The following is a 27520-nucleotide window of genomic DNA, read 5'->3' on the forward strand; positions in this document are numbered from 1 at the left end:
TTTGTGATGGACTCTACTGGCACTAAGTAGCCAAAGTATGGTCTCAGAAGTACTAACAATAGATGCATTTTTATAAATCCATAAAAGCAGGAAGAAATGTATTTGTCTATACTTGAGGCAGCCCCTTGAGGTGCATCACAGAGAGGTTTACTCCTCTGGCATCAGCCAGGCCCTGTCCTAGGCTGGGCCGTGCACCTCCTGCTATCCCCCTGGCAGAGCTGAGAATGGTTAAGGCTCAGAGCTGTAGGTAAAGAGGAGATGTAGGAAATCTAAGATCCCAGACAAAAAGCATCTGGGGCAGTTATTTCCTTTAAAAGAACACCCTGCTGACTTCCTCCAGGATGCCAGGACAGGCATCCAGTTGCAGGCATTTACAAGGCACTGAGATTCTTATCACCTCATTGCTTTTTACAGTTTCCAAACCCAAGCTGCATCTGCAAGCAGAGCTGGAAAGAATCCCCTCTGATCACATCCTGTGCTTGTTTAGTTTTGATATCTCTGTGCCAGAGGACAGGCACCTACTGCAGATGGAAACGTAAGAGCCCCACAGCAGCATTTGAATAAGCTCTTGTCAGAGCTCATTCCTTATCCTCTCTCCACAGGTCTCCCCCTGCTCTCCATCAGCATGTCCCTTGCCATCATGTGTTTCAGCATTCTGCTCATAAAAGCAGCAGGGCCTGCTTTTGCATTCAGAAGGAAGTGCCTAAGTGGTTGCACAAGCAGGGATTCTGTTCTAGCAACACCCACACTACTGGAATGCCCAAACACAGTGCTGGCTCTGACTGGTGTTACTGCAGTGTGGCATTCTGGGGTGTGCTGCCTTTGCACATTGACTGGGATCCATGCAGGCAGGCTTGCAGCAGCTCCAGCCTGCAGGACTTGCAGGCCTGAGCCTCCTTGGGAGTTCCCAGGTGTTCTTAGTGGATATGGAGTTTAGGATTACCATATGGCAAAAGAATGACTACATGGGATTATGAGAGGTGGAAAGATTGCTGCAAAGCCCAGCTGTCATTCAGAACTGAGATGGTAAAATACTTACCCCCTCAGCAGTACTTGAGCCATAGCACTGATGTTGATGTGGAGGTTAACCAAATTGCTGGTGGGATTAATCTTGTTAGAACTGGAAAAGATAAATCCAAGGGTTAAAAAAGTGTTTAGCATCCCTCCAGATGTTTGCAGACACAGCACTTAACAGCACAAGGACCACACAATGCCACTGGAGGTATCACACAGCATGGGCTTGCTATTGCCACTCCTCTTGTAGGACACTGGGATTTCTGTCTGATATGATTTGAGCTTATCACATGTTTAACAGTATCACCACTTTAAGCTTCCTGTGTAGGAATATGATGACACAACTATTTAGCTGAGAATAGCATGCAATCTCCCTTCAGTCTGGCTCTCTGTAGGGGCAGGAGCATCTTAGCAGCATGCAAGGGTGCTCCATGTGCTGGAGGAAGGCAGTGTTCATGAATAAGATAGGCTTTCTTGGAAGAATTTGCTTTTAGGACTCCCCAAACTTGTGACTTCTGCATGACAGAGGCTTTGAACAAAAAAGAACCACAATAAACTGCTTCTTTAAGTCTCTAATTTCCTCCCCTCCCCTTTCCAGAGAGTGTTTACACTCATAATAGCACTTAGAAGTAAAAGCAGATCCCTCTAGTTAAAGCCTGGTGCTCCCACTCATTTTACTGCCTTTCACAGAATGGTTTGGGTTGGAGAGGACCTCCAAAGGCCATCCAGTCCAACTCCCTCTGCAGTCAGCAGGGACATCCTCAACTAGATCAGGTTTCCCAGAGCCCTGTCAAGTCTGACCTTGAATACCTCCAGGGATGGGGCCTCAGCCATCTCCCTGGGCCACCTGTTGCAGTGTTCCACCACCCTTATCACAAATCCTTAGCAATAAAGGTGGTTTCTCTTACTTCAGAAGAGCACAGCCCACTTAGATGAAGAAAGATTTGCAGGTTCAAATTCACCTAGATGGTGAAAATAAGTAATTACAGTCTTAGAATTAATTTAACCATGGGGTTAATGGTACTAAATTTGGAGTTTTTTTCCTCAAGCAAGTGTGGAAGTACTTCCTTGCTTCATGGAGAACTGTCCCAGTTCACTGTTATCACATCTGGGCAGCATCAGTCAAATGGAAACACTCAGAGCCAGCACTCCCAGCAACCAAGGAGTAAAGGGCAAGGCTGCTTTGATCCAGGATTCCTGGGTACAGATTTGCTACAATTAGGAGCAGCTCCAATTTGTAGCCTGCTGCAGATTCTCCTCAAACAGCATCTGAACTTGTGCTGTAATCCTCTAGAGCCGTTGCTTTGAGGACAAAAATGGCTTCAAGTATAAAAATGCTCTTGTTGGCATGACTGCACTCCACTTTGTGCAGTGGCACCACTTTCCACAGGGTTCAAGGACAGATTTTGGTCACTCCTATTTGGCTTTTCAAATCTTGAGTTTTCCACGGAGTTGAAACACAGATTTTTTGATCACTTCTATTTGGCATTCTGATCTTGTTTGGGATTTTGCAGAGAAGACAACAACAAAAGCCCCAGGACATCTCCCTCCCCAGCTGTCTACCAAAACCCACACCAGGAAAGGATTCAGATTTCAAGCCTCTTATTTCCTACCAGTAATGAATTTCACTCTTGCAAACCAAAATATTTATTTTCCACTTGATGGGATAAATTGAAGGTCCCTCTTGACTAACTCAGAGCAGGACACCAATTCAGACATCTTCTCTGCATCCCCTTCCTTCCTCTTGGGTAATTTTCTCTTTCTGCCTTATGGATTTCTGTTTCTCTTTTCTTTTAAGGCTGTTTTACCTGTCCCTAAGGACACAGAAATGCACAAACTGTGCTGTTGCTTGAGAAGGTATCTACAGAGCAGGGGGATTTAGCTGCAAGGTGCACCACCTATGCACTGTTTTACTTTCTTTGTTAAGTACCTGTGTACACTTCAACATTCTGATGCCAGTGTGTGGAAACTGCCCTTCTTGGCAGCCCAAGAGACTTCCTCAGTTTACAGTTTAGTGAGGCAGACTCATGGAGGAAGCATGAGATGATCTTATCTCATGAAGTTCAAAGCTACTCCTTGCTAAAGCATTGCCACTTTTGCTACCAAAGTGACCTACCCTCAACTCTTATTACCCAGAATCTAGGAACTCAAAAAGCTATGAACCCACCCAATTGCCCAGCATGAAAAGGGCAGTATCAGCCTCTGACACTCATTATTGCTTTCAGGGAACAGTGGTATGGACCAGGGACCAAACCAGATGTTCTGTCTTCCCTCCCTCCCTGGAGGAACCCATGACTAGGTCTGCATGACTTCCAGGCCTGCCAACCAGGCACATGGCAGAGGGCTGATGCCTGAGCAGCCACCTCATTGTCTCCTGTAGTGTTGCTGTGCCCTTCCTGAGCATCTGCAGGTCCTCTCCTTCCAGGGTTACATTATGGAAACGACTTAAACATTTTAAACGTCTCAGCTATTTACCACAGTGAACATGATCAAGGCCCTCATTAAAGGCCAGACATTAACAATTAAGTCACTGTGTGTGGGGTAGGGAGGGCCCCCTCAGGAACTCCAGTGAGTATCTGATGGAGCAGAAGCCCTGCCACCCAGCTTTGTTCCTGCTGCTATCCTAATCCAGCCTGCCCTGGGGTTTCTTGTTCCTGTGGAGAAAGCACTGCTGAGCAGAAGATTCCCCCAGCAGTAGCACTGCAGTCCCACAAATGTGGAGGAAACTAATGGAAAAGGGACAAAGGTTCACCTGCATCAAACTGGAAGCTTTCTCTCTTCATGCCAGTAAAGCTGTGGAGCAGATTTTTAGCTGCTCCCCTCCTACTTTCTAAATCATCATGAAGATGTGCAAGACTTTTTTTTTTTCCCCAGAGCATGATGTGTTTTTCAACACAGAACTTTGTTACAAAGGGATCACTTCTGGTTAATTCTCAAGTGGAAAACAAAACACAGCTTTGACAAATCTCCAGAGTGACCAAAATCAGTGAACCTGACTAAAATCCTCAGAATGACTCAAGACTGATTTTGCTAACTAGGGTCCTGCTTCACAAATACTCCTGAAGAAAGCTGCCTCAAGCAAGGCCATGAAATACTGGCACTGAAAAGTTAGAGCTACCTTCTTATAAATTAAAACTCAGACAGCAACAGGAATGCAAAACTTAAATAGCCATGCTCTTGATAAAATCTCTAACCTTTTTATCTGCAGCTCAAAATTGATGCTGAACTCGGCATTTTCAAAGTGCTGAACAGAAAATCGAATGCCTGTGGAGAACTGAGAAAGGAAACAAAGCAGCAGGTTACTGACAGTGGCTGATCTGAACAGTGCAAGCAGCACTGCTCAACACTGCATATCACAGACTGCTACAGGACACTGCTGGTCTTTACCATCAGCATGCAACGACATCAGCTAGTTGGGTAAGGAAACAAACACCACCCTCCCTCTGCATGACACCAGATGGGAAACTTGGCTGGACAGAGGACAGACCAAGAGGAACAGAGTAGCACACTCCAAAGAACTCAGTGGTGGGTCCTTCTTCATCCAGACAGTCTTTGCTTTCCTCTGCCAAGCCAGAGGACAATAACAGCTGTCTGGCACCCCTCATCCCTGCTTCCATCCATGCCTGCCTTTGTCCAGGTCTCCAGGATTTTGTCTCTGGGACTGATGGGAGCTGCATGCTTTCAGCTGTGGAGCTGACTGCTCACCTGGTTTTCTTCTAGGGGCTAAACTTGGGTGGTTTTGTTTCATGGCAGTTCAGTTCACAGCAGCACCACTTCAGAGTTAGACTTGCAGTTCAATTCACCACAGCCTGCAGTGTGTGACCACAGAGGGTCCCAGAAGTGAAAGAGATAGGGGTTCCTCTGGTGACCCCTTGGGCCTATGCAGACCTTGCCTCCTCCCTCTGAAGATTTCCAGGTGCACTGCAGGAGGGGTATGGAATAAAGCACAGCAATTCAGAACTGCAGGGCTAAAGAAGGAACCCTTGGTGGCCTCTCTGACACCCTCTTGTTGGGCATATTGACAGTCCCAGTATGTGGCTGACATGGGAGCAGGGGGAGATGCCATCTGCTCTCCATGCTAAATGAATACAATTGTACTCCACGGTTTAAATTAATGATCATTAAATTAATTGATCATTTCAAGTGCAGGTGTTTGAACATTGGTAATCTGTGACATGAATTTTGCTTTGAAACTGACAGAAAAGTCTACAGCCTGCAACCTTGTCCAAGGTCTCATTCCTCCCTCCTTCCCCTCTTGCTCAGCTGCAGGAGATGATCTGCACCATGTGCTTTCATGCTTCTAGACAGGATGGTAACTGAGAGCCACAGTCTCCATCTGGAGAAACCATCTGCCTGAGAAACTCATCAAAAGACACTAGGAAATGAGGACATCACTCCTTCAGCTCTGCCAGTGCCTGATCAGGTTGTGGGGGAGCAGAAAGAGTTGTCTGCTTGGCATTCTCTCCTATACATGCTTGGGGCAGCACAGTCAGCAACAGGACAGACACAACAATGCAGAGCTTGACATTTGGACCTAGATCCAGAGGAGGCCTTTTCCTCAGTGGGTGCCATTTCAGACGCTTAAGCAAATCCTTTTTGCCAAGCACTATTTGTTAAACATCTCTATTCCATCCTCCTCCTTTCCCCACTTGCAGCACTGCAGCTGAATCCATCCATGGGAAAGAACTTCACTGACATGGTTCAAGGACTTCTTTGAGTCGTCTTCTGCTGGGAGCAATGTGTCATCACAGAAGGAGTGAGAAGTTCAGATCAGAATTCTAATCAGTTGAATGTCATGGTTACAGATAACCTCTCTTTTTGGAAGTAGAATCTTGCAGATGAAGAGATAATGCTCATTAAGTCAAACAGAAGCTGAGCAGCTTGGAATAGGGATGCAAGCTACTTCTGAGACTGGGTTTTGGAGCTGATTTGAACAACTTTTGAAAATGCAACAACTTTGTTAACCTCTGAGATCAAAACATCCAGGATTTCAGTTTTTACACTGTTTTTACTAAGCAGCCTGTATAAATTTGTTTCCATTTAGAGCAGATCAAAGACTTGATGAACCAAAGATAACATTTTCCTCAGACAGGGCAGATGTGAATTGCAGTTTTGATGATCTATTATACCCCTGAGGCTTAATCCTACACTTAATACTGAAACCCACTCCTACTGTAGGAGTCTAACAAGCTGCAGATGTTGCCTTTGTATGGTGCTATGACTTTGTTAATGCCAAGTACTCCCTGACACTGCTAGGAAGCATAGAATCATACAATTTATTGGGTTGGAAGGGACCTCCAAAGGTCACCTAGTCCAACCTCCCTGCACTCAGCAGGGACATCCTCTAGAGCAGCTTGCTCAGAGCCTTGGCCAGCCTCACATTGAAGATCTCGAGGGATGGGGCCTCTACCACCTCCCTGGGCAACCTGTTGCAGTGTTCCAGCACCCTCATGGTGCAGAACTTGTTCCTCACGTTCAATCTCAATCTGCTCTGCTCTCATTTCAAACCACTGCCCCTTGTCCTGTCCCTGCAGGCCTTTGCAGCCTTCTTAGAGCCCTTCAGGTACTGGCAGGCTGCTATTAGCCTGCAGAAGAGAAGGCTCCAGGCAGGTCTGAGCAACCCCAGCTCCCTCAGCCTGTCCTCACAGCAGAGGTTACTCCACCAGTATTTCTAACAAAACTTGCACCTCCCTTGCTCAGGCCACTGAAGAGGTGTTAGGAAGCTTGCCAGCCTGACCCATTTCTGTGCCAGTAAGAAGCTGTCAGAGGCATTTAGTCTGCAGTCTGGGCCATGTGGTACTGTGTTTTCCTTTCTCATTTCCTTTTATCTTCTTATTTACCTTCTAATTTTTTTTTCCTAACCACAAAGACAGAAAAAAGGTGAAGTCATTTTGTGGTCAGTAAATAGGTGTAAGGTCACAGAGTTTCCACAAGTCAGAGATCCCCCAGTGTTGGTGACAATGATGCATTCAGAAAGCGTGAGGTGCTAGAGAACCCTGCAGCCCACCGCAGGAACACCCCATGCCTATCTCACACAGCAGCCCCCATACTCAGAAGCTGATCTTAGAGAATTCAAGGATTCTAGCATCTCAGGCTGCTGAAAGATCACTCTGGTGACTCAATAGTTAAGAGGCTTAGGAATGTCTGATTCTGACCTGACCTTTCTTTCCCAGTCCCTCCCAGCTTCCAGAGAGTCCCCTTCTGACTGTGTATCTGGAGAAGAACTGATCTCCTGCCAGAGCAGAATTGTTTTGCACAACTGGAAACGGATCAGAGCAACCTTTCATGATTTATGCTACTTGCACAAAGGGCTGGTATTTGGCTTTTGGAATTCTGCTTGCCATCATAAACACCTTTGCACTCAAAAAGCTCGAGTCCTTTCACCTTTCCTAAGCTTTCAGGAGAGCTGGTTTCAAAGATGAAGTTGGGCTTTCAGCTTTCACTCACTACCATCAAACTCTTTCACCTCCTGGCTTTGTAATGCTCTGTTTTCATACACCTTAACATTCAAGTCCTAAACCAGACTATCCTTACACACGTTAGGAACCCTGATGTTTTAGTCTTCTAATCTCTCTTCATGAATTACTTAATTTAGGAATATCTGGTAACAGTGCATTTGTGGGAGCCCTAGAGCTGATTCTGAAGAAAACCAGGACTCATTATGCTGTGAAAATCCATCAGGAGACAGGTGAGAGTAGCAGGGTTTTAGTGGCCAGCTGCAAACAGCATCTCTGAAGCCTTCTCACAGTTTTCAATGACTCTTGATTTCCAGGAGTTTCTTTCAGTGGAATAAACCAAAAGCTACCAAACCTTTTAGCCTTCTTCTTATGCCCATCACCAGGCAGGCTCCTGACTCCGGTAGGTTCATGCACTGGAGTTCATTATTTAGTGGCTCCCAGCTCCCTGTAATACCAAGGGGTGCCTCTGGCACTGGTCAGGACCATGAAAGACGGTGACTGTAGGAGGCAACTGGTCTCCCAGTCACTTTCAAAAGCTCTATGGCTGTCCTGAAACTAACAAGCTTGTTCTTCTTCCAGTTTCCTACTGTATGACCCATCAAGGGTCAGGCAGGAACTGCTTCAAGATCAGAAGAGCCCAGGAAAACATCCTGAAGAGTAAGATATTGATCTTCCACAGGACAAACCCAAACTTAGCAAGCATTCTGCAAATACTGAGGAGATTTCTTTGGTCCCAGGTCCAATGTGGAATGCAAACAGTGGTAGCTTTCCATTAAGCTCTGCTGCTTCTCTATGTTCATGTGGTTGACTGCTTGGTTTTTATCAGGACAGCCTTCAATTGAGGTATAAAAGCTTGGATCATTTGTTTTCAATTAAGTATTCACAACATTCATGAATTTATGAGCAGCACTAGAATGCCTCTGCAAGGGCATCTGCAGCAGAACACTGGTGGGTTCAACTCTCCTGGGACTCCTGACAATTATGGGATAGGGAGCACTTCTCTCTCCAAAACTATGTTTAATCCTTATTTTCTGTCCATCATCAGTCATTATTCAGCTCCCCTTTTGTCTAAACCCAAGGCTGCTGATGTTCCACCTGATGTGTGGTGTGACCTATGAGCAGCTATCTCAGGGAAATGTCCAGAGCAACATTAATAACTTGAAGACAAACCTGATTTCAGCCACATTTAAATCATGATCTGAAGTGACATGACAACCCTTAGGCACTCAAGATGAGAACCAGGCTAAAGAAGCTGTTAGCTACTACACATAAAATTAATAAGGCAAAGTACAGATGACACAGATTGGGAGTCTCACGGTGCCAGGGCAACCTCTGCCACTTCAATGCAGTCACTCCACTCTCTTCCTTACAGCCAGCGAAAGAAAACCCAGCCTCTGGTATCTTCTGGAAGAACAAACTGTTGGTTCCCAGAAGTTCTGCCTCTAAGCACACCAGCCCTTTCCTGTCCTGCTCCCTGGGACAGGTTGTGTAGATGGCCCAGCCACATGACATGCAGCTAGCAAAGAATGAGTAAACTCAGGTGCCCCTTACGTTCGCGCCGGCCGCCAGGGGGTTGCCCAGGTCACAAACCACCATCCTGCTGTCGTTTTCCTGCTTGTAGTCACAGCTCACCACACGCAGTGCCTGCAACAGAAGGACACCAACAGGCAGGTCAGAGAGCACAGGGAGATGGAGCCTGCTGGGAAAGTGGTGGCTTTGTGCCTGTGGCATTCCCTTTGATGTCAGACACCTGCTCCGTGCACTGCTAAGTGTTGAACTGGTGATGGTCAGACAATAGGAGACAGCTGATGGCAGGAAAAGGCAAACAGGCAGGGTTCCATAATGAGATCACTCCATCTCCAGTTTGCACACACTGCTCTCCTGCTGTGAGCCATTCCTGTAGCCACAAGGACTCAGCAGAAGAAAAAGGAACAGGCAAGACTGGGTGAGGAGAATGAGCCTCACATTAACTGCCATGGCTGTATCATAGAATGGTTCAGGTTGGAAGGGACCTCAGAGATCATCTACTCCAACCTTCCTGCCATGGGCAGGGACAACTCTCAACTAGACTGATCACATTTTTGAGGTAGCTAAAGTACAAATCAGGGAAATTAAAAGCAGGCAGGAAGCAGGCAAAAGCACACCTAGTCTGTCAGCCCCTATGTCACTCAGCCAGATGCAAGAGCTTGCCACAGCAGCCTTCTACCTGCCACTGGCAGCAATTTATACTCTTAGAGCAACACATGGGCTTTTTGGCAGTCCTGAGCAGAAGCAAACCCCCAACAATTAACACATGTGCTCCCAGGGTGCACTTTAACTGGAGAAGGAGTGGATGCTTTAAGTAATCCAGGCAGCACACAAACTTGAAACCCTTTCTGGTGGTCTCAGTGATGAGTTACTAATTGATGCCAGAACAGCTAAGCACAACAAGCTGCAGAGTAAAACACCTCCTCTCCTTCCTTGCTCAACACCTTCTGATGTTATTTTCTGAGGAAAAGGGGATGGGCCAGGGAGGAGGCACCAGAATCCAGTTTCTCATCTAGCTGCAGTATGAATGAGTAGCCAGGGGAGGTTTAGATTGGAGATTAGGAAAACATTCTTTCCTGAATGAGAGGTCAGGGATTGGAACAGGCTGCCCAGGGAGATGGTGGAGTCATCATCCTTGGAGGTGTTCAAGAAATCTCTGGATAAGGCACTCTGGGACATGGTTTAATGGCCATGGTGGTGCTGGGTTGATGGTTGGGCTGGATGATCTCAAAGGGCTCTTCCAACCTAGACAATTCTATGATTCTGTGAAGGCTCAAATCACATCTCATCTAGTCAGCCACAATGTACTTACTCTAAGAATCAAAATTCTTAGGTAAGGCAAGAAGGTTTGAAGTCTCTTCCCTATTTGAAGGGAGTGTCAGGCTTTAGTTCAGAAAGGCATGAGGATAATGGCTCAGAATTGCTCCACTGCAATATAAATCTGCTTGTGATCTGCAAACACCTTGGAGCTTCCAGCCTCAGCAGAGACTTAGGCCAAAATACAAAACGGTTTTGGTGTGGAACAAATACCTGTCAGGGATTGATGTTTGCCTGAATTTACTTCTGGTCATTACTCCAGGGGAACTTGGGTTCTAGCCACTGCCCCTAGGGCACAGTGGAGCTATTAAATACTCTGGGCAGAGAATTGGCAGCCAGCAGTGGGGCAGTGGCTTGGGGTCAAACACAGAAGCATGCTGCTGTGGTGTAGGAATGCCCCACTGTGTCTGGAGCTGCTGCTGCCCATGGATATCTCAGGTCATACAACGTGGTTCCACTTTCTTCATCACAGCTAATTCCACTGACTCCACACCTAATGCACACAGACAGTTACCACAAGCCAGTGGGTTTCCAGTAACTAGTAAAGTTGTGGTAATTTACTCATTTACCTGGTCTCTGGAGCTTCTAAGTGTTTCCACAATACCACCAATGAGTAACAGATGTGATTTCACAGCTAGTCCCTGCATTCCTTTAGCCAGTTTTTGACTGAAGGAAGTCTCAGCATGTGCAAGAACCAGTGAAAGCTCAAGAGTCACAGCCTTGGCCCCAGGCTGTCAGATACCACACCTCCCCTTGGCATTCCACTTGCACCTCAGCTACAAGGACAGGCTGAGGGAGCTGGGATTGTTCAGCCTGCAGAAGAGAAGGCAGCCTGCCAGTGCCTGAACTGGGCTATAAGAAGGCTGCAGAGGGACTGTTTGCAAAGTCCTGCAGGGACAGGATGAGGGGCAATGGTTTGAAATGAGAGCAGAACAGATTTAGATTGGATGTGAGGAACAAATTCTACACCACAAGGGTGCTGGAACGCTGCAACAGGTTGCCCAGGGAGGTAGTTGAGGCTCCATGCGTGGAGATATTCAAGGTGAGGCTGGAGAAGGCTCTGAGCAAGCTGCTCTAGTAGAGGATGTTCCTGCTGCTGAGTGCAGGGGGGTTGGACTGGGTGACCTTTGGAGGTCCCTTCCAACCCATGCACACCTCTGCACAATTCTCCTCTTTGATATGGCTGCACAGGATGTGCACAAAATGCTACAGAATCAGGCCTAAGACAAGATAATGACAGTGGAAGATTGGATTCCATGAGGCTAAAGGGAAGGTAGAGAAGACAATGAAGCTGCAGAGAAGCTGTTGACTTTTACACTTTCTGAGTGTAATTCAAATGATGGAGAATCATGCAATCATAGAATGGTCTGGTTTGTAAAGGATCTCCAAAGCTCATCCAGTCCAACTCCCTCTGCAGTAAGCAGGGGCATCCTCAACTATATCAGGTTGCCCAGAGCCCTGTGGAGCCTGATCTTGTCTATCTCCAGGGATGGGAACTCAACTACCTCCCTGGGCAAACTGCTGCAGTGTTCCAGCACTCTCATGGTAAAGAATAACCAGGAGTAATGGTCTGATCCTTCTCAGAAAGCACACAATGACATCTCTTTGAATGGAGTTAGTATGAACATCATCTCTCTTCCTAAGAGAATATGAAATAATTATCTGAGGTACTGAGCTCAGTAAATGTTGGCAAAACTAAAGCAATTTTCCTATAAATCCAGAAGGATTCTGAACTGTGTTTGCCAAAAATGTGTTTTATCTTCTAGAAAATCTGAAGAAGATGGAAAAGTTGCATTACATTTCCTGGGCTTCTCAGAGAATCAGACAATAGCCCAGGTTAGAAGGGACCACAGAGACCATCCCCTTAAATCCCTCTTGTTTTCAGAAGAAAACCAACATTAACACTCTTTCCCAACCAATTCCAGCTTCTCCTTACTCTTCCAAAGCACCAGAATCTTTCACCCCCTTTTCTCTTCCTTTCCCCATGAATCTACCCTGCTGGCACTACAAAATTCAACTTTTCCTGCAATACTGCAAAGCCCTGAGGGATTTCTGCCCAGTTCAAAGGACAGATAGGTGCTGATGTGTGCTGTGGTGTTTGGAACTAGATCCTCCACTGACATCCTTGGCAATGGGCAAAAGGACAGCCAAAGGCTCCTGAAGAGCAGCTAAGGAAAACCAGACCCATGTGTAGGTTAAAGAATTGCAGTTTTGTAGATCCCAGGCTGAAAATAAAAGAGGCTATGCTATGAGAACAAAAAGAAAGAGGCTGGTGCCATTACTTATTTGTTATGTGTAAAAGATGCTTCTGAGAATGAGGTAGCAGAGAATTTTCATATTCTAATCTTCAGTGACATCATCAATTCTTGTCATTTTCCCAGGCTGGGTTCAAAGCCCATTAATAAAGCCAGTGCAGAAGGAGAATAAGGAAATACCTTGTAAGTTACTTTCAACTTCCTGAAAAAGCCATTTGCCTTCAGAAAGGAAATGAACTTGCTTTCTCCCACTCTCACCCCTGAGGCCCTTCTGGACATTCCAGGCGCTGCCAGAAACAAGCCAGCTCATGTTGCAGCACTTTGGGTGATGGATGTGCAGCTGAGGTGACTCAATCTTGCTGTCCAGCAGAGAACACAAGGACACCCTGCTTGTTTGCTGGGCAGTGTTTCAGCTCTGCTCTCAACAAACAAACACTGCATGCTCAGGGCAGCTCAGCAGGACGTCAGTCAGCGTCAGTCCCTCTGTCTATAGCAGCACATCTCACACTGCAAATGCTTTTCTGGCCTATCTGTAAGGCAAAGTCTTTGATGGCAAAAGGAAATCAACTCTGTCAACTTTATACTGCAGCTGATGTTCAGCCATTAGGGTATCAGAGGCTAGCACACCTTAATGATGGTAAAACAGTTGTGTGCAGGGAGGAGGAGACAGCAGCGTGCAAGTGTCTGGGGGATCGGCAGGGCTCAGGGAGAGCTCATACAAAGGGACCCAAAGTTGGAAGCATTCAGAGCTGGAATCACTCCATGCTACTGGTAAGGTTTACTGGTTCATAACCTGGATGCTGTGCAGGACTCTAGCCCCAGGAGAAATGTGACAGCATTTGTGAGGTATTGTAACTAAGCTAACAGCAAGGAGCTGGGCTTGAGCTGGCTCTGACCAGATCATCCTTTCACCTTCTGGAGAAAGGCTGAATCTTTAGCCTGGGCTGTGTGTGTAAGGAGAGCTGAGAGTGGATGGAATCTCCCTTCCTAAAAGGCACCTTCCTGCTGTTTTCAGCTGGTATTGCCTGTGCAAGTTAAGGCTGCTCAGCCCTCTGCTTTCTTAGAGCTAATACTTAGGTCTTCACCTACCTTGCTGTTGCGCTCAACCCCAGTGTAATCTGCTTCAGGTGGGATCCTTATGTGCAGCTCAGCTTCATAGGCTCCTTCCCCATCATTCCTTGGGTTTATGATGAGCATGACATAGTTCTCTTCTCCAATTATGAGCTGATCTTTGTCTCTGTATAGAAGATACAACTTGTCAGGACCTAAAACTTGGCAGAGTGAGGATTTTTGTGTGAATACAGCAGGATGTTTTGCTCCCTCAGCATGTGTTCTGGAAAATATTCTGTGAACACAGAATAAAACATTTCCCATTAAAAATTACCCTGTGGCAAACTATGGCACCACCTGGGAAGGGGAGAGGTCAAGAGGAAGCACCACTATGGACAATCAAAGTGGACTCCCATGGAACTTAGAAGTTATTGAGCCTGACTTCTTTCTAACCAGAAAGAAATACCTGGTGGAGGAATTCCTTACCACAGGGGTCCCAACAGCAATGTTTCTTGCAGGGCACAAAGGTGGTGGGACTCCAATTTTACAACAGGTATGAGGGGGAAATAACAATGACAGAGGATCTCCTGAGGCCTGCAGTAGCCCTGTGCCCTTTCCAGTCATAGCTATGCACTGGTTTTGATGGCTCAGAGGCAGATGACTGCCACAGGTTCACCACCTGTCCTGCTTGGCAGGAGAACTTGTTGCCATGTTTTGAAATCCTTCTCATGTGAGACTCGCATTTCCCTCACAGTATCCTGAGTTCAGGAGAGTCATTCAAAGTCACTGGCATACTAAAGTGATCAAATCTGAAATCTCCTTTGAACAACACTTGACACACAGCAAGCCAGAATCACTCCTAACAGCTGCCTGTAGACTCTGTTTTCTATGACAACCACGAATGTGCCTGGCACAGGTACATTCCCAAGTCTCCATTCCTCGCTTTTCTAGATGAAATGGATGCAGAAATTAAACTCTGGAAATCAAGTCAGAATGAGCAAGCAGCAGAGCTGTGTTCTACAGCCTCCATTTAGTTAAAACAGTTTCCAGTGTCCAGGGTTTGTTGCACACAGCATCAGTTACTGTATTTAACTCACGGCATGGCAGAAAGATGCAGGTCAGGAATGCACAGGTTGTCTTCTCCACAGTCAACCAGAATGTAAGCCTGTGTTGGTGCACAACAAAACAATTAGCAGGCAGTTAGGCCATGCCTCCTCCAAGTCCAGATCATCCCATTAAATATCCCTAACCCAAATATCTTAAATAACACCAGCACTGACCTAGTGAATTAGTCCTAGAATGGTTTGGGTTGGAAGGGACCTCCAGAGGTCATCGTCATCTAATCCAAGTCCCCCTGCCCTTAGGAGGTGCATCCTCCACTAAAGCACCTTGCTTCTCCAGCCTCACCTTGAAGATCTCCAGGCATGGGGCCTCAGCCACCTCTCTGGGCAACCTGTTGCAGTGTTCAACACCCTCATGGTGCAGAACTTGTTCCTCACATCCAATCTCAATCTAAATCTGCTCTCATTTCAAACCACTGTCCCTTGTCCTGTCCCTGCAGGCCTTTGCAAACAGTCCCTCTGCAGCCTTCTTGTAGTCCCTTCAGGTACTGGCAGGCTATTAGGTCTGCCTGGAGCCTTCTCTTCTGCAGGCTGAACAATCCCAGCTCCCTCAGCCTGTCCTCATAGCAGAGGTGTTCCAGACCTCTGATCATTTTTGTGGCCCTCCTCTGGACCTGTTCCATCAGGTCCATGTCCTTCCTGTGTTGAGGGCTCCCGAGCTGGACACAGCACTGCAGGTGAGGTCTCAGCAGTGCAGAGAAGAGGGGCAGAATCCCCTCTCTCCATCTGCTGGCCACTCTGCTTTTGATGCAGCCTAGGTTACATTGCTTTATCCTTGCTATAAATTGCTTTCCACAGGAGTAGTTTGAGTCTATCTAGACTGTCAGTGACACCCCTAGCAACACAGCATCATCCTTCACACACTTGCCCACACAAACTTTGGTCACCCCTAGACTGCCATCAGAATTATGATCACAACAAAGCTTTGGAAATGCTTTGGAGGCCTGCCCTGGTCTAGATTGCTGTGCAATTTACATTTTGAGTGAATTCAATCCTTGTTGTGCAGTTTCCAGGCCTGCTGCCCTGTTTCACAGAAGATGACACATGGAGTGTTTGTAAGATGCTTTCACATTCACACACAGAACACGTGGCATGCAGCATCCAGACCTGTTCTGTCACCGAGCTCTTCTGGTAATAGTTGAGTATTGGCTTCACAGTGGAGCTGTCTTCAAACCTGGATTCATCCAAACTGTAGTTCAAGTTTATATTGATGGGAGATAATTTATCTCTAAATTCTGTTTCATCCTGTAAGTGATAATCACATAACAAAACCCAGTGGGTTTAGGTCATCATTTCACATTCAGCATGGGATGGCAACAGAGTCAGACTTTAGTCTTTGCTGACAGTAAAGATGGGGCTCTCTGACAGCTGCCATCAAATTCTGGCTGCATGGAGTGTCCCTAGGAAAGCAAAGCATCCCACCAGGACCTGGAATACCCAGAACACATCTGGAAGAAGCTGGCTGAGCTGAGCAGACTCAGAGAACTGCTTTGGTTAGAAAAGACCTCTAAGATCATGGAGTCCAACCATCAACCTAAGACCACCAAGGCCGTTAACCCATAGAATTTTTTCAAAGCATTAGCCTCAAATAAAGCTCTTTAAGAGATACAGAACCAACTCCTACCAGCTGCTGCTCAGCTTCCTTTCAGAAGGGAGCCAGGGCCTGTGTGGATGTGTGGAGGTAATATTATTGGTTTGTTCCACACTCAAGGATTTAGAGGGATTAGCAATGGGAAAGCTCCATCACCTTTATTGCCTAGATACTTCCTTACATGCTGCTTGAGACTTCTCCATTTCAACTCCCACTACATTTCTAGGACATTTACATTTCCAATTCATGAGGTAATTCCAGCTGCTGGTGAGTAACTAATGACCCTTTCTCCTTCATAAATTCACTTCCACACTTTTAACTTTTCCAAACCCCTCTTTCAAATAGTTTTTCAGTATGTGAATTTTAGGCTGCCATTGCTTTAGAATATCTGTTGGAGCTGACTGGGCAGGACACGTGATGTGTTTAGCTGGTTGTCCCACTGTGACTGCTGCAACAGGGAGAGCAATCCTGCATTGCTGGATCAAGACATGCAGCATCTGACCAGAATTTCCAGAAGAGCACTGGTGTATTGGTACACAAGAGGAACTGCACACTCTTCAAAGGAAGCCCTCGCTCTATACTTACACCAGCAAAAGAGGAGCCAAAGATCTTGAGAGGGAATGTTACCCAGGTAGAAGAATTGTCTGGACACCCAGATGTGGCCTTCCTTATGCCACATTGCTGTCATTTGGGATCTAAGAACAATGGAAACTGGCCTTGCTTCTGCAGTGTCTCCTTTTATTATTACCTTTAAATCCCTGATACTACTCAAATGACAATGACCATGTCCAAAAGAAATTGTTCTTGCTTCTGCAGTGTCTCCTATTATTATTATTATTATTACTATTATTATTATTACTACCTTTAAATCCCTGATACTACTCAAATGACCATGTCCATGTCCAAAGGAAACTGTTCTTGCTTCTCCAGTGGCTCCTTTTATTATTTATTATTATTACCTTTAAATCCCTGATGCTACTCAAATGACAATGACTATGTCCAAAAGAAATTGTTCTGGCTTCTCCAGTGGCTCCTATTGTTATTATTACTATTATTATTACTATTACCTTTAAATCCCTGATACTCCTCAACTGATCATGACCATGTCCAAAAGAAACTGTTCTTCATTCTCCAGTGGCTCCTCTTATTATTGCTATTATTACCTTTAAACTCCTGATACTACTCAACTGATCATGACCACATCTGAAACATTTAAAGCAACTTACTCTGAGATAAACAAGAAAGTCCTGGCAGTGGAGCTGCTTCTGTCTTTTTATTGCAATGGAGAAGTACTGATGTGACTGATGGTAATCAAAGAAAAGGGTCCTTTTAACAGCTCCTTTCTGTTTCAGTGAATCTAATTGCAGTTCCCCTTTCAGCACTAAAGGAAACAGGTAAACCAAACATTTAGCTATTTAGTATGGAAAGGAAAAACAATCAACAGTTCTTTAAGCATTTTTTTTTGTTATTTAAAGCCCCCCCAAACATTCCTCAACAGGGCACACTCTGTAGGAATGGCTTAAACTGATTCAGAAATCCTTCCAGTGGATAATACAAGCTTTGTGTTGCACTTCTATCTCTTCTTAACTGCATTTTCTTGGTTTAGCAGGATCTCATTTCCATTGTCTTTCAAGGGGCAAGAAAAAAGTATATCTGAAATTGAGTGGGCCAGAGTAAATGACAAGAGCTCAGGACCCTTCTTACCTATTTCATCTGAGATGCTTTGACCTTCAAAGTCTGCACAGACTCTCACACTAAAGCTGCAGAGAAAGAAGCAGAAGCCATTATCAGCAGGAAGAGAACCGACCTGGCAAGCAGCAGTTCCCAAGACATACCTCTGAGTTTTCTCTTTTTTTCCTTAAAGAGCTAGAATCACAGAATGGTTTGGGTTGGAAGGGACCTCCAAAGGTCATCTAATCCAAGTGCCCTGCACGCAGCAGGGACATCCTCCACTAGAGAAGGTTGCTCAGAGACTTGGCCAGCCTCACCTTGAATATCTCCAGGCATGGGGCCTCAGCCACCTCCCTGGGCAACCTGTTGCAGTGTTCAACACCCTCATGGTGCAGAACTTGTTCCTCACATCCAATCTCAATCTGCTCTGCTCTCATCTCATTTCAAACCATTGTCCCTTGTCCTGTCCCTGCAGGCCTTTGCAAACAGTCCCTCTGCAGCCTTCTTGTAGTCCCTTCAGGTACTGGCAGGCTGCTATTAGGTTTCCCTGGAGCCTTCTCTTCTGCAGGCTGAACCCCAGCTCCCTCAGCCTGTCCCAGGGCAGGGGTTTTCCAGACCCCTGATTGTTTTTGTGGCCCTCCTCTGGACCTGCTCCATTAGGTCCATGTCCTTCCTGAGTTGAGGGCTCCAGAGCTAGACACAGCACTGCAGGTGAAGTCTCAGCAGTGCTGAGCAGAGGGGCAGAATTCCCTCTCTCCATCTGCTGGCCACACTACTTTTGATGCAGCCTATTGTTCATGGCAATTCTCTCAGGACTGTGCATAAAAATTACATTTTGTGCATGTTTCCTCTATGCTTCAGCATTCCAATTTATATAATGGCAGAAATAATATTTTTTTAGCAGTTGAGAATGTTGAATAATCTACATTATTCATGCACACACAACTCCTGAAACTTTTCTGGTAGGAGGTTTCCTCTCATTTTGCAGTGTCAGTCAGCAGACATCTCAGACAAGCTGCACAGCTGGCAAAGAGACACAGAAACCCAGCCCAGGGGACTGAGGAGTTCTGGGCCTGTTGGAGTTTCCCTGATAATTGCTTTCATATGCTCAATATGAGCTTATATCAACGAAGGAGAAAAATGATGGCCTGGAAAATAGCAGCTGCTCTTCAGTTGTTTTGTCATGCCAACTGAATCCTTAGGGATGAGTATTTTAGAATAAAGCAGACAGAAATTAAATTATGCTCCTGTTAAAACTCTGGTAAATAGGAACCAAACATCTTCTGGCTCACCGGAACACAAAAATGAAAAGTAATGAAAAAAATCCGTGTTAAAGGAGTATACTTTTGGGGTTTCTCCCTTTTTAAGACAGTATCTCACAGCAGAAATACTTCCTGAGAGAGGTTTTTATTCCTTTCTCTTCTGCAGAAAGCCACCTCTCATCTGTTAGGTGACTGTCCTGGCTTTGAGAACTTCTCCATTACAGCATGGAGCATTCTTAACCAGTCTTAAAGCCAGAAGTTCTGAAAAGCCCTACTCTGGCCCAGTGAAGATGCTGCAGCACAATGGGGAGGTATTCAGTGCTTCATCAACTATTCAAACAAAAGGTGCTTGAATCAAAAAATCAGGATGCTCAGCCAGAAAGCCCAAAGCTTTATTAAGTTCTGAGACTGCAGAGTTCTACCAAGTGCCTTCCATACCATTCTGGAAGTGTTCTACACAGGGTGTAGGACCACTATGACGGACTGTGTCCAGAGGAGGGCCACGAAAATGGTCAGGGGACTGGAACACCTCTGCTGTGAGGGCAGATTTGTGTTTTGACAGATCAGGGTTTCTGTGTTTTGTCTGCCTTAGCTGTTTCATGTTTCACTCACTCAAACACTGCAGATGAATTTGCATCCTAGGAGACACAGCATCCTCCTGTGCAGAAGACTCCCTGTATCAGACTCAATTTGGGTTGGAAGGGACCTTCAAGATCATCCAGTCCCAAACCCTGCCATGGGCAGGGACACCTCCCACCAGCCCAACTTGCTCAAGGCTCCATCCAGTTTGCCCTTGAACACCTCCAGGGAGGGGACATCCACAACCTTCCTGGGCAATCTGTTCCAGTGTCTCCCCACCCTCACTGAGACACACAGTAAAGTAAAATACAGTAAAGTTCTGTGAAGTCCTGGCTGATATCAAAAAGAACTCTGCTTATACAGACTTTTTTGTGCTGTGCCCATAGCGTGTTTGAACATTTCTTCTGAACTCAGAACATGTTCAAGAACAAGCTGCAAGAAAATTTAGAAAGTTATTTGAGAAAAAGAATGAGGCTATTTTATTTTTTTTTTTTGTCTAATCATGAACTTACCAGGCCACCAAAAGCTGAGAGCCAGGGAGCTGACAAGTTTTATTGTCTGGATTCACAATCATGGGGTTCAGAATGAGCTGAGCATTCACTGTCACAACAGGTCTGGCTCTGAGAGACAGAAATGAGGTTGACTGTACACAGAAAGAGCACATCACACAGAATCACATCAGGACTAAGCTGCAGCAGAGAAAACACTTAACTGAGATGACCACCAAGAAGCTGGAAGGAGAGTTGCTTGGGGGGAAACACTTTTCCAATGCTGCTCCTGCAGAAAAGGAACTTGTGGGGGGTTTTGTCAGCAGCTGGGGTACCTCCTTGTTTGACAGTGTGAAAGTTCTTCACCAAAACCCCGCAGGTTAAGAGCATCACTGAAGCTGTTCCCTGTCATTAACCAACAGGCTTGTCCTGGCACATCAGACACATGTCATCACACTGGGCTCTCACAAAGGGACACAGCCTGCCTTTAGGGATTTACAGTAGTCCCTTGGCCAGGATTTTATGGTGTTGGATTGGTTTTATACTGTCTCCATGAACAATGACATATTCAGGCTTGCTGTCTCTTAGGATTCTTTACAAAATCAACATTATTTGGTTAAAATAGAAGTTGATGTAGAATATCTGCAGCCAAAGTGAACTGGAGTGCCTTGAGAAAACTGACTTTGGGACCAAGGAATCAGCATCACAAAGTTCTGCTGGGCATGAGAATATACAGTTGTGATGATGGGAAGCACCCTTCTGAATAACAACCTGTTAGGAGCTAGTGACACCATCTATAGCCAAAAGCAATTTAAAAGGGAAAAGAAAACAAGAAGGGGTCTAAATTCTGGGGGGGTGGGGATGGGGTTAGGACAGTAATGCTATTTTACAGCAACTTGCACCATCCTGGCCAAAACAGATTAATACAAAATTACTTTCCTGAGCTTTTATATTTCCTTCTCTACATTACCTCAGCAAGGCACTACAAAAGAACTAAAATTATTTCCTTCATTTCTGTTCAACAGGGAAAACCTTTTCTTTTTTTTTTTACTAGCAAATTTCAGTCAATAAAATTCCCTTTCTCCAAGCTGCATGTGTGACAGGCTCTTGCCAGGAAACAGCCTGCTGCTATTCCCTTTCTTACATTAAAAAGAACCCATTTTTAATTGCTAAAAGACACTGGTCCTGGCTCTCCAACGTGTCTTTCACGCCACTGCAAAGTGGTGCACTGCAAAGTGTGTGTGGCTCTTTGTGGCGGTTTAGGCTGGGTGCTGGCCCAGATGCCACTGCACAGACCACACCTGGGAGGTCCCAAGGAGTGGGCCCAGCCCAGGGGGTGGTCACAGGAAACCAGGTATTCTATTCCCATAACGCCCTGCTCCCCTATAATAGATCAGCACAGGGTCTTCACTTCCTCTTTCGTCCCCAGCTGCTGCCTAGGTAAAATGGCGTGAGCTGCCTCCCATGGGCCTGCCCAGGCCCAAGGCTGGGTTGGGGGGGGGAAGAAAGAGCCCGGGGGGGGTTTGGGTGTACCCCCAAGTGGGGATGGGACATTTGTGGGTGTGTTCTGGGATCTCTCTCTTTTGTCACAGTGCTTGTGGTTCTCCATAAAACTTTCAGTGTTGTTTTTTATTGTTTTTCTATTTAAACTTTCCATCACTTTTGCAGTCCGCTTGAGTCGTTATTTCTGCCCATGGTGGGGAGGGGCGTCTGCCCCAACCCATTACGCTCTTCCACAGGGAAAATCAGGTCTGCTCACTGCACACACACACACACACACACACCCCTGCCAAGTGAAGCTAAAATGACCCAAGATTCCTGTTTTACACAATTCTTCAGCTTGGACAAACACTCAGAAGATGCCTTCTCTCAGCCAGGTGCTTCTGGGAGCACAATGAGGAGAGGCAGGAATAAAGGGATACGACTGTACTGCTGCACCAACAGGTGCTGAATACTGAAATGATAGAATATAGAATGGGCTGGGCTGGAAGGGACCTCCAAAGGTCATCCAGTCCAACCCCTTCTGCAGTCAGCAGGGACAACCTCAACTGGATCAGGTTGCTCAGAGCCCTGTCAAACCTCACCTTGAATACCTCCAGGGATGGAGGTATGAATACCTCCAGGGATGGAGCCTCAACCACCTCCCTGGGCAAAGAAATGTTGGCATGGCTGGACTGAGGCAGCAGCAGGAGATGTTTGTTTGTGTACTTGGCAGTTTGAATGTAGACCTCTAACCAGCCATTAGGGACGATCCAAAGCCACCAGCAGCTCTCTAAACTGGAATCTTGCACGCTTTCTACACCGAGGCTCAAAGCACCACTCTTTATTTACAAGTAACAGTTCCCATCTCCATGGAGGTGACCTCCAAAGAATCAGTTACTTGAAAATTTCTTACTAGCACCATTTCCCCCAGGAAAAAAAAAAGGGGGGGGGGGGGGGGGGGGCACTACTTTTCAATGTTCTGCTTTCTGAATTTCTGATTTAAAATGAACTGAGGACTTCAACATTCCACAACCTTCCTCAGCTAAGACCAAGTATGGAAATTGGCATTAAAAATTCAAGTTCTGAGCATGGTTTCTCACAAGGTGCTTGATTTATCATCCCTAATGAGCAACTTTTACACACTGCAACAGGGAAACACAGGGATTTGGGATTTCTTTCTTTGGAGATCTCTCACCAAAGCCATAAAACAAAAAAAAATCCATTGTATTTACCACCTACCTGTAGACAACTGCTTTGCCAGCTCCAAAGGCACCTACAATTAAATCTGCAAAAAGAAAACAGCTTCAGAAAACTACACAGCAGCTTCTCATACTGAATTTTGCTATTTTGTTTTCACCCTCAATAAAAATGATTTCTAATAAAAGTTGACACCAAACAAAGTCAGATTATTTCTAACAAGAATGCAGTGACACCAAACAAATGTCCTCATTCCTCAGGAATCTTTCCAAAGGCGTAGCTGAAATAGTTCACACTGCCAGAGATGGCCTCAGAAAGGTCTTGGCTGTGTCTAGGAAGTGGCAATCTGCTTACCACCAGGTCACCTACAGCGCAATCCCACTCCTCTGTGTTCAAAGGGAGCAAGGATTCCATCACCCCCTACACATTTTATCCAGAACTTCATTTGCCATTAATCAACATTCACACAAAGAGATGCAAACCACTTTGTTGTCACACTCATACAGGTATCTTGAAGATCTATGGTGTTCTCCCTGACCATCCTTCCCCTCCTGCTCTCTGCAGATCATCCAGTCCGGCCATCAACCCAACACCACCACTGCCATCAAACCATGTCCCCAAGTGCCATGGCCACACATTTCTTGGATACCTCCATGGATGGAGAATCCACCACCTCCCTGGGCAGCCTGCTCCAATCCCTGACCACTCTTTGCAGTAAAGACATTTTTCCAACCCAAATCTCCCCTGGCACAATTTCAGGCTATTTCTTCTTGTTCCATCACCTGATACTAGAGATAAGAGACCAGCCCCCACCTCACTGCAACTTCCTTTTAGGGAGTTGTAGAGAGCCAGAAGGTCTCCCCTCAGCCTCTTTTTCTGCAGACCGACTAACCCCAGTGCCCTCAGCTGCTTCTCACCAGCACTGTTCTCCAGACCCTTCACCAGCTTCCTTTCTCTTCTATGAACATGCTCTTCTTGGAGTGAGTGGCCCAAAAATTAACCCAGGGCTCAAGGTGTGGCCTCAGAAGTACCCAGTCCAGGGGCACAATCATTTTCCTGATCCTGCTGGCCACACCTTTGCTGATCCAGGCCAAGATGCTGGCACCCCTGGACTGTCTTGCTGGACCACTCCAGCCTGCTGGAGGAGTGCTGGAGCCAAGCAGTGGGGAGAAGGGGTCACAGTTCCTGCTGGCTCTCCAGCTGCAGCATGGTTCAGAAGAGCTTTGTTCCATCACCAAAGCCCTGGTGTCCCCTGGGCACTCCTTTCATTCCACTGCTGCTGCCACACGAGGTGGTTTAGACAGGTCCAGGCCAGCAGAGCTGGCAACGGTGGGGACTCACAGTCAGAGTTATCTGTGAGCTGCTGAAAACAGCACTCAGGGGAGCAAGCAAGCAGGTGAGGACCTGCTGCCCACAGCCTGGGCACAGGCCAGGTGAAGGAGCCCTGCAGCAGGCTGCAGACACAAAGCTCTGCTGCTGGCCAGCTGGGGCCAAGCCTGGCAGCGCCTTCCCAGCCCCAGCACTTCACCAGTTTAAACAACCGCTCCCCGTGGGCAACAGCCTGTCCTACAATGAATTCCACCCAGTGATGGCCTCAGAGGAGCAGGCAGCAACAGTTTATGGTTCTGAGGCTCTTTCTGTACAACATTTACATTTTTCCACTTCCATTGGCCTTAGAGAAATGTGCTTCAGGGTTGGGAACACTTTAAATAGCAGAAGAAAATGAGTGTTGGTTCTGTCTCCTTTTTGGGACATTTCTGAGGCCTTTTCATTAGCACCTTTTATAGACAACTTGCACACACTACCAAAACCTAAAAATATTTTCCTCTTAAGCAAACAACTGATTGAGGCAGAGCCACAGCACAGCACCCACGGCAGAACTTCCCCCCACAGCTCCCTGATAGCAGCTCCCACATTAACCCCAAAGAATTTAATCTGCTTGGGTTGGGTTGTGGTTTGGTTGGTTGGTTGTTGGTTTTTTTTTTTGGGGGGGGAGTGTTATTTATTTTGGGGGTTGGGGATTTTTTGTTTGCTTTTTAAAGGAAAATGAAGCATTCTTTTATGATCAGTTAGTGAAAGCCAAGAAAGAAGGGGTTTCTGTTCTGTTGCTCCCAACTGGATGCTCTGTGAATTCTGCAGCAGACCAAACTCAGGCTAGGAACTCATTCATGCTTGACTTGGCAACTCAGGTTTCAGTACAGTGTTATGCTATGGCAGGGGCAAACCAGGTAGATCTCCAAGATCTCTCCAGAGCTTGGTCATGGGATAATTTCATAGTCTGATCTTCCACTAAAATTAGAGCACTCTAGGTCCTCATCAGCACAATGAGAAGCTTGAACAACCTCACCTGGAGTGCTGTGGTGTCCAGCTCTGAAGGCCTCAACACAGGAAGGCCATGGACCATGGGGGCCATGAAAATGGTCAAGGGGCTGGAACACCTGTGCTATGAGGACAGGCTGAGGGAGCTGGGGTTGTTCAGCCTGCAGAAGAGAAGGCTCCAGGGACACCTAACAGCAGCCTGCCAGTACCTGAAGGGGCTACAACAAGGCTGCAGAGGGACTGTTTGCAAAGGCCTGCAGGGACAGGACGAGGGGCAGTGGTCTGAAATGAGAGCAGAGCAGATTTGGACTGGATGTTAGGAACAAGTTGTACACCATGAGGGTGCTGCAACACTGCAACAGGTTGCCCAGGGAGGCAGTTGAGGCCCCATCTGTAGAGATATTCAAGGTGAGGCTGGAGAAGGCTCTGAGCAACCTTCTCTAGTGGAGGATGTCCCTGCTGAGTGCAGGGGACGGCTTGGACTAGATGACCTTTGGAGGTCCCTTCTGACCCAAACCATTCGAGGATTCTATGATCACTTGAGCATACCTAATAAAATGTAGCCAATCTGAAGGTAGAAAGAATGAGTCTGTGAGACACAGCCTCACTAGCAGGAATGGATCCTTTGTTCCAGCACCCACAGCTCTGTGGACACAGGTCCACACAGTCTCAGCACCCTCTGAAAAGTGGATTTTGTACATCTGCCTAGCAGATAAATCCTGGTTTCTCTAGGACAGAGTCTGGCTTATTTGAAGGCAAAGGGTAATGGGTCTATAGCAGCTACTGAAAGATTGGTTTTCCATGAGCAGCCTTTCCATGCTGACAACTCAACCAGGTTTGGAGACAGAGCATAAAGATGAGGACATTAAATTGTGCCACCATCACAAAGGCCCTGTTTGAGCATACTCTAAATGCAGCCAGGACTGTGGTCATCCTGCTCTCCTCTGGAAGCCCTTACCTTTTCCGGGATGTCTCCTCTATTCTCTGGTCTAAGCCTTGGCCTAAAGAGCTTGAATGAGTGAAACCACCCAGGAGGAAAAGAAGACTTAAGGAGGAGTATGCAGACACCAAAACATACTTCTACCCAGCAGTGACATCTGTGATCTAATGGAAGGACCAGGCCATTAGTCTATTCCAGCAGAGTGTTCAGTGGAAGATCCATTAGGGATTTTGCTTTGCTTCTGTTACAGAGCTCCAGTTTTGTTCTCTCTTTCACTGCCCCATGGAGTCCAATCCCTATGTCCATCATAGGGGAAAAAGACCTTTCTGACATTGATACAGATCCCTGAGAATTGCATATCCATCCAATCAGAGCACTTTTATAAGCAGAAGGTTTTAATTTGTTGTGTGCTCTCCAGAAGAGAAATTATTAATCATTTCAGTGGGGAAAAAAAAGAAGAAAAAGAAAAGCATGAGCTGTCTGAATTATCTGGAGTTTGGCAACTCTCCTCTCCTAAAATAGAGAGAAGTTGTCTTTATTCATTGCTTTTTAATGCTCCACACACCATGACATCGATGCAGAGGTCACTAGCTGAAAAAAAAAAAGTGTTTCACAAGCAATTTGGAATGACATAGCAGAAAAAGGCTGCTTAACTACTTACAGCCCTCCTCAACAGGGCCTGGAGGAGGCAAACAAAAACCTTTGCTCCTTTGCATTTGTGAGGGGGCTCCTTTCAAGCCAAGATTAAAATCTGTATCCATAAAAAGAGAACAAGAAAGAATTGCCAGAATCACAAAGTCTTCTTCACTCTCTCTCCCACGCTGCATGTTTTCAGGAGGACAAGGGACCTCACAGATGTAAGTGAATGACCACTTTGCCTATGTCATCTCACAGAGCAGCTGCTTTGTCAGCTGCTACCCTTCAGAGAAGCAGAGAGAGAATCACAGCATCACCCAGGTTGGCAGGGACCTCCTAAGGTTATCCACCCCCCCTGCACTCAGCAGGGACATCCTCCACTCCAGCAGCTTGCTCAGAGCCTTCTCCAGCCTCACCTTGAATATCTCCAGGGATGGAGCCTCAAGTATCTCTCTGGGCAACTTGCTGCAGTGTTGCAGCACCTTCATTGTAAAGAACTTGTTCCTAAGAGAACTTTTTCCTAGATCTGCAAGGAGGGGCTGGTGGCAGCAGCCAGGATTAAGGTTGGGTAGGGGGTAGGGTAAAGATTAGGGTTAGGGTTAAGCTGTGTGCT

At 46.3% G+C, this 27520-nt stretch overlaps 1 protein-coding gene across 1 annotated transcript in view; it reads right to left on the reverse strand.

Annotated features, from left to right (window-relative positions):
* Nucleotides 1–27520, reverse strand: part of ITGA8 (integrin subunit alpha 8) — a 91685-nt gene that overhangs the window by 25612 nt on the left and 38553 nt on the right. The window contains exons 14-23 of the mRNA XM_068156971.1: nucleotides 23055–23100; nucleotides 20358–20465; nucleotides 18038–18093; nucleotides 17560–17714; nucleotides 15850–15987; nucleotides 14719–14786; nucleotides 13661–13808; nucleotides 9024–9116; nucleotides 4209–4288; nucleotides 1040–1120 (exon numbers count right to left, since the gene is read on the reverse strand). Of these exons, the coding sequence (XP_068013072.1) occupies nucleotides 1040–1120; nucleotides 4209–4288; nucleotides 9024–9116; nucleotides 13661–13808; nucleotides 14719–14786; nucleotides 15850–15987; nucleotides 17560–17714; nucleotides 18038–18093; nucleotides 20358–20465; nucleotides 23055–23100 (973 nt within the window). The remainder of the gene's footprint in view (nucleotides 1–1039; nucleotides 1121–4208; nucleotides 4289–9023; nucleotides 9117–13660; nucleotides 13809–14718; nucleotides 14787–15849; nucleotides 15988–17559; nucleotides 17715–18037; nucleotides 18094–20357; nucleotides 20466–23054; nucleotides 23101–27520) is intronic.

Source organism: Melanerpes formicivorus, unplaced genomic scaffold (genome assembly GCF_026170545.1).
Source record: "Melanerpes formicivorus ecotype bairdi unplaced genomic scaffold, bMelFor1.0.p_v2 SCAF_35, whole genome shotgun sequence".
NCBI lineage: Eukaryota > Metazoa > Chordata > Aves > Piciformes > Picidae > Melanerpes > Melanerpes formicivorus.